At 34.5% G+C, this 13,975-nt stretch overlaps 1 protein-coding gene and 1 non-coding gene across 3 annotated transcripts; one reads left to right on the top strand and one right to left on the bottom strand.

Moving 5' to 3' along the window:
* Positions 1-622: 622 nt before the first annotated feature.
* TRNAN-GUU (transfer RNA asparagine (anticodon GUU)) lies at positions 623-696 on the bottom strand. Its single transcript has one exon. It is a non-coding gene; the product is annotated as a tRNA-Asn (tRNA).
* A 3,274-nt stretch (positions 697-3,970) lies between these two features.
* On the top strand, positions 3,971-11,618 carry LOC147403536 (putative E3 ubiquitin-protein ligase ARI2). 2 transcript variants are annotated; one of them, XM_086439141.1, is made up of 7 exons: positions 3,971-4,293; positions 7,110-7,142; positions 7,229-7,508; positions 8,474-8,954; positions 10,306-10,854; positions 10,939-11,090; positions 11,180-11,319. In XM_086439141.1, exons 1-7 carry the CDS (start codon positions 4,168-4,170, stop codon positions 11,203-11,205), a joined length of 1,647 nt encoding a protein of 548 aa, XP_086295267.1. In that variant the 5' UTR covers positions 3,971-4,167; the 3' UTR covers positions 11,206-11,319. The 2 variants fall into 2 exon arrangements, with proteins under 2 accessions (XP_086295267.1, XP_086295266.1); XM_086439140.1 differs by having other exon boundaries at positions 3,972-4,293; positions 11,251-11,618.
* The last annotated feature ends 2,357 nt before the right edge of the window (positions 11,619-13,975 follow it).

Here is a 13,975-nt window from a genome sequence, read left to right as displayed (position 1 = left end):
TCTTAAGTGATTTATAGTGTTATATACTTCATTTTTGTGTTTTGGATGGACAAGCTGGACTTGGACACATAACCTCAAAGTTGCCCTGCGATAGTTGGTTTGAATATATATTTCATTATGCAAGTATTTCTTTGGGATTTGAAAAAACAGTATGAAATTATGTCTATTGTTGTTGATTGAGTTTTGTTTTTTGAGAATGAGTTCTTGATTGCTTTCACTGTCATCATTCACATTCTTCGGACTTTCACTCTTTTACGATCTTCAACTTGGTTATTTTTTTAATTGGGATTGTAATCAATCTTCAATGAACATGCTCAAATCATCTTAAGAACCTGTTTGGATACACATAAAAAAATAGTTTGTTTGTTTGGATTCATTTTAAAAAACAAGTAAAATATCATAATTTTTTTTAAAACACAGAAACTACTTTCTACTTTTTAAAACTTATTTTCAAAACTACTTTCTTCTTAGGTACTTTCTATCCAAACGTGCTCTAATCGACTTTTACTTAATTTATTGTCTAGTGGAGTTCTTTCTACATTGTTTTTTCTGACATCCTAAAATCAACAATTCGACGATGCAAAATTTAATTTTTATGATTAATTTTAGTTATAAACTAATCCGCTAGAGGAAGGGCTTGAACCTTCGACCTTGTGGTTAACAGCCACACGCTCTAACCAACTGAGCTACTCCAGCAGAGCTCATAACATTATCGTCATCTTGATATTAATACTTATACTTAGATAATTATAATGAGTGAGTCTTGCAATGTGTTAAACGGAACCCACTTCAAAATTTTGAAGGAACCCTCTCCATTAGATTACTACATGTAGCATTTTCAAGGAGATAGTTCAAATTTTAACAAAAATGTAGAGATGTGAAATAAATTCAAATTGTCACATGTCTTGTATCAAGGAGGTTTCTTCAAAGTCGGACTCTGGACTCTGTGTCCATGGATATAAGTTTCATTGAAAAGTACACATATTTAAAATAATTTAAAAATATATATAGCCATCCAAACAAAGTGAACAATGGCCCAACCCATTTAACAAAATTTAATTAAATCACTGTTTTGATTTTTAAAACATCGATTTGATCTCTCTACCTATCCTTTGGTTTTACTATGTTTAAGGGATTATGAAATGAGTCGTGTAGGAGTAACATTAAAATTGACATTGATTCTCACATCATTGATGTAGAGGTCTACACATAATCATAAATATTTTTCTCACTCATATCTCAGTGAAAAAGCATTTATAACTCCGTACATATATCCACATCAGCAACGTGAGAATCGATGTCAATTTAAATGTTACTTCAGCAATTTCATATTGCCATATGCAATTTTGTGGTGAGAAATAAATACAAATATGTACTGGTAAAAAAGTGGCGAAGCATATAATAGTACTTAATTGTGAGTTGTGACGAAGACCTAAGGAGAGAGTTAATCTATGTGAGACACGTGTAGATTGCCTTAAACGTCGTTTGAGCTTAGAAAAGTGTTATCCAACGCGACAATCATTCTTCCCCGATTATTTTCAATTTATCGCCTGAACAGAACGTGAGAAGTCAACGAGAAAGTATTAATTATAAGAAGGGGGGATGATTCAGACATACCCCATATGTTTTCAAACTGCTGACAATCCCTTCATCTCGGTCTTCTCTAATGAAAAAAAGAGTCTAAATGCCCTCTTATTCAACCTGTAAAGAAAACCTTTTCCGAATTCATTCATCTTGAATCTCTTGGCCAAGAATTCTTATCCAACTTTTCAACCTTAACTTTATCTAATTCAACTTTTAAAAGAAATTATTATCCTCCAATTCAACCTTCAAACTTCAAGGTTTAGATAAGATTTTAAAGGAGAAGATGCTGAAATTTGAATATAAAAAATAAAATAAAATAAAAAAAGATTTTCTAAGAGAATTTAAGTCAAACTCTTAAAGACAAGGGATTGGAGATGAGGTTTAGTGGATTAAAATAATTTACCATAGGTTAAAGAGCTTTGAAGATGAATGAATTTTGATTAAAGAAATTCAAAAAAAAAAAAAAAATTCCTTCAAGTTGAAGATGAGGCCATTTATCTCATTTGTCATAATTTATGATTGAATATTGTGGAGGGTTAAAATCGTCTCCTATCCAGATCGTCCATTCGCATCATCAATGCGTATCTCGACGTGGACACGTGGTATTATTTGAAGAGTATTCTAGTTTATTAAGGAAGATTATTAATTTAAGAGGAATCTTCTCTTTGTTATATAATTGTTATTTTGGATAAGGAACAATATGGTCAATTGTAATTAATTAGGGTTTATCTATTTAAAGGCTTGGAAGCCATTAAAAAAAATGAGGAAAAAAGATGAGAGAAAAAGAGAAAAGAGGTTATGTAACTAGAGATCTATAGTGAAATGGCTCCCCGAGCCCGTGAACATAGGCACGTTTGTCGAACCACGTAAAAAATTTATTTGTGTTTTTTTTCTTTTTCGGTATTTTTTTTTATTATTTCTATGATTCATTGGTGAATGATCTTTGCTAAAAATGAGATCTCGAGGTCAATCACAAAAATGACCGTCACAATTGGTGCCGTCCGTGGGAACGAAAGAAGGGACACGACATACACATGTAGATCGAAGACTGACATCAGTATCAACCCTTACAGATCTAGGGTTTCAGATCGCGTTTTGTCGAGGTACAAATCTCTATACAGTAAAAAAAAAAAAAAGATAGAATGCAAGGACTATGGGTTTTGCGACAAGGAGGATGAAAATAAAAAACCAAAAAGAAAAGCTGGAAAAAGAGAAAGATGGTGCATTGCGCCTACGGTTCGAACTTTTCGACAATTGTCCAACGAAGATCGCAGCCGTCGGATCATAATGTGGATGGTTAAAATCGTTTCCTATCTGGATCATCCATTCGCACCATCAATACGTATCTCGAGGTGGACACATGGCATTATTTGAAGAGTATTCTAGTTTATTAAGGAAGATTCCTAATTTAAAAGGAATCTTCTCCTTGTTATGTAATTATTATTTTGGATAAGGGATAATATGGTCAATTGTAATTAATTAGGATTTTACTATTTAAAGGTTTGGAAGCCATTGAAAAAAGGAGGAAAAAAAAGAAGAGAAAAAGAGAGAGGAAGTTATGTAACTGGAGATCTATAGTGAAATGACTCCCCGAACCCGTGGACGTATGCACGTTTGTCGAATCACATAAAAAATCTCTTTGTGTTCTTTCTCTTTTTCGATATTTTTTCTATTATTTATATGATTCATTAGTAAATGATTTTTGCTAAAAATGAGATCTCGAGGTCAATCACAAAAATAACATCTACAAATATCAAAGGCAAAACTCTTAACGATTGATGAGATGGCCAAGACCACATGTTAGGAAACGAAGATCTTGAAGTTGAATCCACCCCTTAGTGGCCCACCTTTGGGGATTTAGCCCAACTTGATGCATGTAGGGTGAGACTGCACATACACCCACGATTAGTGGGGGCTCTAAGAGGACATGCTATCTTAGTTCTTAAAAAGAGGGTCATGTTAAAATGTGCCTTAAGGACACATGTTAAAAAGCAATAAATACATTTTGAAAATTGGATTTTGCAAGCAAAATGCCCTTGAAAAATTATTTGTTTGCCAAAGTACCCTCAAATGCCTTGCCCAAGGTTTATTTATTACACTTAACGTGTGCAATAAGAGAACACGTTAACAAAACCCCCAAAAAAATGAAGGGGCATATCATAATTTTGAAAAAACAGGGGTATCTCCAATATTGTAAAAATGTCATGGGGGTATATCTAAATTACCTTAACCGGAAAGATAATACTCTACTACCACGTACCACAAATCCACCGTTGCGGTGAGGTCAGGGATTAGTGACGGCGTTAGTAATAGTAACATCTTAAAATCCTCACCGTTAAATTAGACGGCTTCTTTTATTTGAGAAATATAATAAGCCGACAGGACTACAGGAGGGCTCTGGAGTTTATTCTCTCTCTCTCGTTTTTCTTCAATTTTGCTTCCCCCTCGAAGCTCTCATTCTCAACGGAAAACCTTCCGGATTCCGGCACAATTTTTCCCGGAAACTGATCTCCTTCGGGAACGTGATCGCTGGGATCGATCGAATTATCAAAATTTCTGGTACTGTTGTCTGGGGATCGATCAATGGGGGATTTCGTGTGCAGTGATGATGATGATGATTATTGCTCTGATCGAGACTCTGTTGATGATGGGATCGAGAACGAAGAAGATCCTTTTGGATGGCCGACTCAAAGTTCTTCTTCGAGTAAGGTGAGAGAAAGAGTTTAATTTTTAGATTGTTTGGACAATAATTGTGTCAATTTGTTGGAATGTTTTTCGATTTTAGGTTTTTGTAAATTTTCATTGAATTGCAGCTATTTTGCTGAAAAAGATGGATTTTTGTGTGTGTGTGTGTGTGTGTGAGTTAGGTTAAAAGCTTAAAATTAGTAACCCTAAAAGTTCATCATGATCAAAGCCTTATCTAAAAAAAAAAAATTGGTTCAGCTAAAGGACTCTTGTTCCTCCAATTGAATTCTGTTTAAATCCATGTCTTCTGTTAATGCAATGTGATTTCGATTAGTAGCAAAGGCGATAGCTTTGAGGGAATATTTGGGGGTTTTCTTCCATACTTTGGCCTTCATAACATACCCATCGTTAATTGAGCTCAATTTTTTATTTTATTTTTTAAATTGATAAGCTATGGTTAATGGTACGCAACATGAAACACAATAGAAGCAAGGTAATGATAGACGGACTTAATTACAAGTAATGTTGTTATCCGAGAGAAATGAACACAACCCATGATGAAATTCCTCCACAAAAAAACAAGCAAACAAGATTTTGATCCGAATATAGCTAAGTTATCAACTTCCCTGTTTGATTCGCGCCAGAAAAATTCAAATTCGCACGACCTGAAAGCTCTAGCTAATCTCTTGGTTTCATGAACTTGGAACACATACCTCCAAGAAAAATTGCACTCTCATGTAATAAGTTTTATTGCATTGTCCAGGAAAGTGCTTTGATACCAGTTATTACCAACATGAAAATTAAAACATTAAAAATAGCTAAATACTAATATATGTTATTAATAGGACCATTCCGAGAGGGAGGCTGCAGGGAGGGGGCTTAATATATCTCATCTCTTTGAGGGGGGAAAATCTCCTAAAAAGTTTCTCCCAAATACTTTTTCTTTTTCAACCTAAATCCCTAAAGCTCGCTTCCTGAAGATAAAATTATAAAGTAAATCAATCAAATCTTTAAGAAAGCTAACCACTTACAACTTAATCCCACCGTTAGGTGAAATATTAATTATTTAATCTTATATAGTAACTGAACAAAACTAATCTTGAAACTAGTAAATTTATTTTAATTACTAAAAAGGGACCACAATAAGCTTCAATTGTTCTATGCCCTCAAATGACTACTCAAATAAATTTATGAAATGTGTTATAGAGATAGGAAAATGTGGCTTCCTTTCTATTTAGAGAACGCTGTTGCTGAAATTTTTTCATTTGAGAAGAACAAAGAATCTCTTTTATGGACATTGGGACACCTTTTCAGAAGGAGCGTGTCTATTTATAGACGTGTGGAAAGATGCCTTGTAGATGAGTAGTTGCAATTTGCAACCATATCCTTGCCAAGACCTAACCAAAACTTAGAATGTTTTTGGGATTGTCTTAATAACAGTCTCAGTTTATTCTCCTGCCCGAGAAAATTCCTCAAGATGAGATTTAAACCTTGACTTAAATGACTATATTTAGTCAAGGAAAATTTAACTTTGAAGGGTCATAATATGAATGCTCAAATCAAAATAAATTCCATTTTATGAATCAAATGAAAATATCTTTTATAGATATCATGGCAAATATCTCAGCTGAACTTTCTAACGGTTATATATTTTCTACATACCAGCATACAATGGTTATGAGGATTTAAATTTTTTAAGGAAAAAAGTTCACTTTTGAAGGGAGAGATGGAGAGAAAAATGTGTGGGTTGGTATCAATAGAGGGGAAAGTGCAAGAGATGTGAGGTTATGTTCTGTCAGTAATTAAAGGCACAATTCAATTGAAATTACTAAAATATATCATGAGTTGGTATTATAAGCAAGGTATTAAATTTTGATTTCGGTGTCTATTTCAGTTAGTCTGGAAATGGAAATATTTCGATGAATGTGGAAATGAATACAATATTTGGAAATGACAGAAATATTAATGAAATTTTCATTAAACATGTAGGAAATGATAAAATAGGCATTAAAGCACACTCATTAAGTCATCAAAATACAATAAACTATCATATGGAGTGAGAAATTGAACATCAATAACATTTTGCTAGTCATACGCACATGTATTGAGAGGCTGATAGTGGAAATAACAATAATAATGTTGCATTAACTACATACAACTTAATATGTAAGGCATTAATATGAAGAAAGTATTAAGTATTGCATTCATGTGTAATTATATTTCTTTTATTCTTTGAATAAGTATTAATAAATTGCTAATGTATGATGTATCCAACTAATTGAAATATGGTTGATTGTATTTGTGCTTATATAAACGTACTAATGTGCTTAGAATACATTAAAATAAGATGATATATATAACTAACTAATCATAATTCATTTATACTAATGGATGAATGTTCTATGCAATTTTTATTAGTAAATACTATGTATAATTTACAAGTTCTTCCTAAAAGCAATTATAAGTTTTTTTTTTTTTTTAAATAAAATATTTCGGTTGAAATTTACTATTCATCGAAATATTTCCACTGAAATATTCCATTTTTACACCTAAAAAATGATAATTTTGGCTGAAATTCACTGTTCATCAAAATATTTCACGAAATGAATAGTGATTTCCACTGAAATATATATATAAATGGTCGGTTAAATTGCATGTCGGAAGTTGTGGAAATTGAAATATTTCGTGGAAATATGTCGAAATTTAATACTATGATTATAAGGTCTTCATTTTTCTAAAAAATGTGGAAAAATATGAGAATAAAAAAGAGTGTTTTTGCAATGATGCTTTTTTTTTTTTTGCTTTAGATTTCTGTACGTGACACTCTGAGCCTTTTGCAGGTAATCACAAAAGCATCTCTTTTAGTGGCTCAGGTGAAACTTCCTAACCATTGTTATCGTTCCTGCTGCAATTTGTATTTTCATGGCTGGTAATAAGCTATTAGAATAAATCCACGCAGAGGGAAGATTTGCGTAGAGTGATGGAGTTGCTAAAACTCAGCGAACAACACGCACGGACTTTACTTATTTATCACCGTTGGGATGTTGAGAAGTTGTTGGCAGTGCTTGTGGAGAAGGGGAAAGATCGATTATTTTCTGAAGCGGGTGTGACTGTGCTCGAGTATAAAAATGTTGCCTCGTCCCAGTCCTTGTGCAAGGTAACATGCAATATCTGCATGGAGGACATTTCAACAGATGAGGCTACTGCAATGGACTGTGGCCACTGCTTTTGCAACAATTGTAAGCACTCTGCTACTTGTCTACAGTTTTCCACCATAATAGCAAAATCCTGTTGAATAAGTTTCTGACATGTCTTTTTAATTTCCATAATTTTTTTACAAATTTGTTGTGAGCATAGTGACAAAGTCAGGGTTTGGAAATAATTCTTCAAGAGGGCTTCAAAAAAAGTTGGCAAAAGTTGGAAAAACATCAGATAAATTCAAAATTAATTTTTTTTAAATAAAAAAATATGCATTTTATGTATTAAATGATAAAATGACCATTAAAAATACTAAAAATAAAAATAAATTTGTGATTTTTTCAAAAAATCATACATTAAATCATGATTTTTTGAAAAATCAAAGTTCTTTTTTTCCAAAACTTCATGATTTTTTGAAAAAATCATGATTTTATTTTTTCAAAAAATGCAGATTTTTTGTCACTGGTTATGAGCCATAACCTTATTTTTATTTTATATTTTTTACTGTAATTTGTTTCCTCTTTGGTTGAAATCCAAAGCCATTTACAACCCCTACTCTTCCATTGGACTGGTCACTCATAGCAGCAGTTTGGAAGAGGTGTTGTAATAAGCAGGGGCGGAGCCAGGATTTACTCATGTGGGGGCAATGTAAGAGTGGAAGTTTTTTTGTGAGGGCAACGAAGATTGTAATTTTTTTTTTTGTGGGGGCAACATAACAATGGAAACTGTTTTGTGGGGGCAACTAAGAGTGAAACAAATTGGGAGAGCAATAGTTCATTACTCCAAAGAAGGTTTGAAAATTCTTGTGGGGGCAAGTGCCCCCATTGCTCCCACTCTAAATCCGCCCCTGGTAATAAGTGTCAACCAGGTTATGGTATTTTATTGATTATTTTTTTCTGAGGAACACTTAATACTGATGAAAGAAATTCTGCATTTTCAGTTCCCATCAAAGAAATCTGTACAACTTTTTAATTGAGGGTTCACACATATATGCATTTGTGGTTAGGTTGGACAGAGCATTTTATTGTAAAAATTAATGAAGGACAAAGTAGGCGCATTAGGTGCATGGCGCACAAGTGCAATGCTATTTGTGACGAAGCTATTATCAGGAATCTAGTCAGTGCAAGGGATCGTGATCTGGCAGAGCGTTTTGAACGGTTTCTTTTAGAGTCGTATATTGAGGATAACAAAATGGTCAAATGGTGTCCCAGTGTTCCCCATTGTGGTAATGCAATACGTGTTGAGGATGATGAATATTGCGAGGTGGAATGTGCTTGTGGGTTACAATTCTGTTTCAGTTGCTCATCCGAAGCACACTCACCTTGTTCATGCCTGATGTGGGAGCTTTGGACCAAGAAATGCCATGATGAATCAGAGACTGTTAATTGGATTACAGTCAACACAAAGCCTTGCCCAAAGTGTCACAAACCTGTTGAAAAGAATGGTGGCTGCAACCTAGTGAGCTGTATTTGTGGACAAGCATTTTGGTGAGTATTCTTCCCATCTTCAGTTTCTCTTCGTGCATATTCTTTGTGGTGGACCATTCTCCTGATATCTCAACACTTCTTTACTACTAGTAATGCCTTAGCTTTGATAGTAATTCTGATATTGGTGCTTCTTTTTTTTTTATATATAAATAGGGTAGCGTTCAATGGCTAACTTTTTGACAAAACATTTTTCAAAACATGAGTTAGAAGTTTTGGAATGGGCTGATTTTTGGTGAGGATGATCTTTACAGTGAGGAGATCATCCTCACCAAAAATCAGCCCATTCCAAAACTTCTAACCCATGTTTACAAGTTGAAAAATCGTGGACCGTCCATTTTTTGTAAACTATTTTTGATGGGGTTAGAAGTTTTGGAATGGGCTGATTTTTGGTGATGATGATCTCTATAGAGATCATCCTCACCAAAATTCAGCCCATTCCAAAACTTCTAACTCATGTTTTGAAAAATGTTTTGCCAAAAAGTTAGCCATTGAACGGGACCCATATAAATAATTCTAATATCGGTCTTAAGTCTCTGGATTCACACTGAACTTGAATTTGACCTATTATGTTATTTCACTGGCCAACTGAAGTCTCCCAAAATACCCCCATATATCCATGTATGGTATTTGTTATATAATTCATTTCAAGGGTATGGTACTACTCTAATATTATGAGAAAGTATGAGTGAATGAAAGTCTCTCACCCTTATACTCTTTATCTTTTATCAACTAATATTTTGCATCTTTCAGATAATTTTTTTCTTCTAGATTTTCAAATTCTCATATGTTCTAGCACATAATTTGGTTTGAAGTGAAAATAATCCATGAGAAAGCTGTTGTTGAGTTTTTTTTTCTCTCTTAGAGCACAGACTAACCCCATGTGGCATGCATATCATCCTGTGTGATGTGTAAGGATCTGAAGAACGATTCTACTATCTAGGGTTAACTCAAGCTCCCATCACTACTGATGCATGCTTTTCAAGCTAGATCTCACTTTACGGACTTAACTACATGACCATATAGATTAGCAAATCAGGTATTAGCAGGCTTTGTAATTTAGGCTAAACTATATCTTACCTCATTTTCATTATGAGAATCTAATTTTCCTGAAAAACGTGACTCTGCATCTGATGTGATTGTTGCCCAATCCCCAGTTTTGTAATATAATGTGTGTTTAATTTGGATTGAAGCATTTCTTCCAAGATAAGTGTTTTAGAAGATGTAGTTCTTGTTTATGCTTTTCATACATGATAAGTCTATTGCATCCTTATCTTGTGACACGACTATTTGTGCAATGCTTAGCCTCTCTTGTGACCTTGATTTTACGTTAAATTTATTTGCCTTCGTGCAGTTGGTTGTGTGGTGGAGCAACTGGCCGGGAGCACACATGGTCAAGCATCAATGGTCACAGTTGCGGACGCTACAAAGAAGAACGAGAGAAGAAATCAGAGCGTGCAAAGAGGGACCTTTATCGATACATGCACTATCACAATCGTTACAAAGCTCATACAGACTCTTTTAAGCTTGAAACGAATCTTAAAGAAACAATACAGGATAAGATATCAACTTTGGAGAGCAAGGACTCCACACTGAAAGATTTTAGTTGGGTAACAAATGGACTCAACAGACTCTTCAGGTCTAGGCGGGTTCTCTCATATTCATACCCATTTGCATTTTACATGTTTGGGGATGACCTCTTCAAGGATGAGATGACCAAGGAAGAAAGAGAATTAAAACAGCACCTATTTGAAGACCAGCAACAGCAGCTCGAATCAAATGTGGAGAAGCTATCGAAGTTTATAGAGGAACCATTTGATGGGTATTCTGAGGATAAAGTCATGTCGATAAGGATGCAAGTAATCAATCTGTCCTTGGTCACTGATAGGCTTTGTAAGAAAATGTAAGTTTGGTTCGTATAATACCCTAAACTCCATTAAGATTTACTCTTTCATTGTTCCCAATTTCACATGGATTACATGAGCAGGTATGAATGCATTGAAAATGATTTATTGGGTTCCCTCCAACTTGCAACCCACAATATCGCTCCGTACAAATCAAAAGGTGTTGAGAGAGCATCAGAACTTCCTGTTTGGAGCACCAAAGCCAATAATTCTGATCGATATGGTTCTAGTACTGGTATGGAAAATTTTCTCGGTTCATTTTTATCTCAACCCAACTCTTTTATCTTTTTTCACCATAATTATTCTTCTTGATTATATTTTAAGTGAGAGCGAATATGAAGATAAATTAAGACCCAACATCACTTTCAAAAGCTACTGACATGTGCAACATATAGGAGGGAGATTGGAACCAGGTCGGCCTTCTGGGTCCACAGATTTTGAGACTGGTTGCTCATCCCGGAAACGTGCTAGGAGGGAAGCTTGTGGAGATGGGCTTTTCGATCTCAACTTGCCTCCTGAGGTGATTGACAAAAGTTGATTTAAAGTGGCTTTCCGACTTTATCCAACATAAGTGTACAGTTTTAACTTAAGTGAGGCCTGGCGTTACTCACGGATCCTAGAAGAAAAGCTGCGTTTCCATTTTTGTTTCCTGTTGGGTCTCCTCACACTGGGATCTCTTGATTGTTTTGTTTTGAACCCATATATGTAGTGCCTTCGATTGGGTCTACGTGCTTATATATAGATATGTATATTTTATACCCAAGGTTTGAATAAATACTGGAAAGGTTGGGTTTGGGTGGGGTGGGGAACTAGCTGAGGTTTGGGGACTTTTAATGGTTTCTGATAAAAGTTCAATTACCTAATAATTTAAATGGAAGGTTTTATTTTCCCCATTTTCATAATAGGGTAAGATTGTTCAATCCAATCACTTGAAAAGGTAATCTTGATTAATGAAAGATGGTCACTTTCTTCTCAATTTTGCTCCGTCCCACAACCTCAGAATCATTTTCGATATTATTAATTATATGAAAAGTAGTGTGAAGTAGATTTGGGTTTTTGACGTAATTGTATCTCTGTAGGGATTTGGATTTTTTTTTGTTTTTTAATTTTCCTTTGGCACGTTGGTGTATGGTAACATTGACTTAATAATGAGCCAACTTTGTGACTGGTGGCTGTAAGAATGATTGATTTTTGGCAAAATTGGTTTTCACACAACTAGGAATCACGAACTATGAGTAAGAGAAAGTGTATATTAATTTGTTTAGTAAAAGCTAGCAATTCAAATTTCTTATGGCGTTCCCCACTATAAAAGATAAAAACATTCATATCTTTTCTCTTATCTTCTTCTAGAGTTACTATAAAGAAAATCTTAGAAAGAAAAATGAAGAGCTGGTGATGAAGAACAAAGAGGGTAATGGGAGAGATATATTGTACTGTTTGTTGAATTTCTAAGGAAGTTTAGTTCGGGTCAGTGTTTTCACAGGCACTTGAGGCGTATGAATCGAGGTGCCGAGACGTTGGGGTGAGCCAATCAAACATCTAAGGTGTGGTTGAGGCGTATAAAAGGTGTACTCCTCAACTGAGACGTAACTGAGGTGCAAGTATCTTTCCTGAGGAGAAAGCCTTAGATATAAATTAATTTTTTATTTAAAAAAAAATACTATTAATTTCATGCAAGTATTTTTATACACAATACTTTCAATACTACTAAACAAGTTGTTATGGTAGTCAATTAAACCAACGAATCAAAGCATTAATCAATAACTTATCAATTAATCATGGAATATGATACCATTTTTACACTTCACCCTCAAAATTTTATTTTCTAGAAAATTTAAATAAGGAAATGATAAAAAAAATACTTAGGGAGGCTGAAGATGATAGATTTTACTAAGAATCTAGTATATATTTAAAATATTTCCAATTTTTTGTGAAACTTTCCCATAATTATCCAAACTAACCAAAATTGAAATCCCACCAAATAATTACTGAATCTGAACTTTGTTACAACACCATCAACCCTCGTAAATAAATAAATACAAGAGTCGTACTGCGGTGACTTCATTTTTCACTGCATTTCACACTGCACTGACAACGAGGTGCGCACATAACCATAAATACTATTCACTTGTATCTCAAGAAAACACATCTATGGTCACCACATCAATGCAGTGTTAAACAGAGTGGATTTTCCTAAAGAAGAACACAAGAAGGGATCAAAACACGTCTTCACCTACTCATTACTAACTATTGATCAGTTCTCGAGTAAAATCGATCTGATCCATTGGTAGTTAGTTGGGACAGTTGGTAATGGATGAATAAAACTTGTACAATCATATTCTATGGTGAGAAGGCAACCTTGGCTTGCAATAGGTCTGTAGTCCTATTCCTATATATGATACTGAAAACATTGGTTCGGGTTATAAGAGCGCGCCTTTGGCACTGCACATGAACTACCTTTTGATGGTATAAAAAAATCTTCATTACCCAACCTTGATTTTTCTTCCGAAGAAAAATACCATAAACACGGATGGCCTCAAGCTGGCATTGTGGTGAGTAGTGTTTTACCATTCTGTTGCTCCCTACGCGCTGTAAAAGGACCTGCATAAGATCTTTTCCTTTCTTTCTTTTTTCTTTCCTCTCTCTCTCTCTCTCTCTCTCTCGGTCCACTTTCATCCATTTTATTTGGGTTTAAACCCCTAACAAACGAATAATCACCCACCACCACCACCTGCCAAAACTCAAACCCAACACTGGAAGAACCCTCTCCTTGTGCAAATAGATCGTGGATGATAGAGAACCCCACCTTTTCCCTTATCGCCTACGTCTACCACTATCACATCAACGCAGTGAGAATTAACAGTGAAAAAGAAAGTCCCCCACGATTTTCCCAAAAAATGGTATCGAGATGAAAATTCAAAAAATTTACCAACCATCTTCGGAATCTGATTAATTTTATTATTGGGGTGTTAAAAAAAAGGTTGGTGTGGCAATAATAATAATAATATAAGAACGTGAAAGAAATGCCCTGCGACACTAAAAGATGCTGACAAACCTCTTTGGACTCTTATCTCAGCTTGGTTCTACATGCAAAGAGAGCCCCCATCAATCATGTGCATA

The sequence above is a fragment of the Akebia trifoliata genome, chromosome 4, assembly GCF_017979445.1.
Source record: "Akebia trifoliata isolate Shusen 1 chromosome 4, ASM1797944v1, whole genome shotgun sequence".
Classification (NCBI taxonomy): Eukaryota; Viridiplantae; Streptophyta; class Magnoliopsida; order Ranunculales; family Lardizabalaceae; genus Akebia; species Akebia trifoliata.
The sequence above is the reverse complement of the archived record's forward strand: the minus strand, read 5'-3'. Positions and strand labels throughout refer to the sequence as shown.

What these genes read in the sequence shown, in the direction of transcription:
- LOC147403536 (XM_086439140.1), top strand. Translation starts at nt 4,168, where the DNA reads ATGGGGGATTTCGTGTGCAGTGATGATGATGATGATTATTGCTCTGAT. An exon ending in GATAGGCTTTGTAAGAAAAT is followed by an intron (nt 10,855 to 10,938) that starts GTAAGTTTGGTT and finishes TTACATGAGCAG; the next exon opens with GTATGAATGCATTGAAAATG. An exon ending in TCGATATGGTTCTAGTACTG is followed by an intron (nt 11,091 to 11,250) that starts GTATGGAAAATT and finishes TGCAACATATAG; the next exon opens with GAGGGAGATTGGAACCAGGT.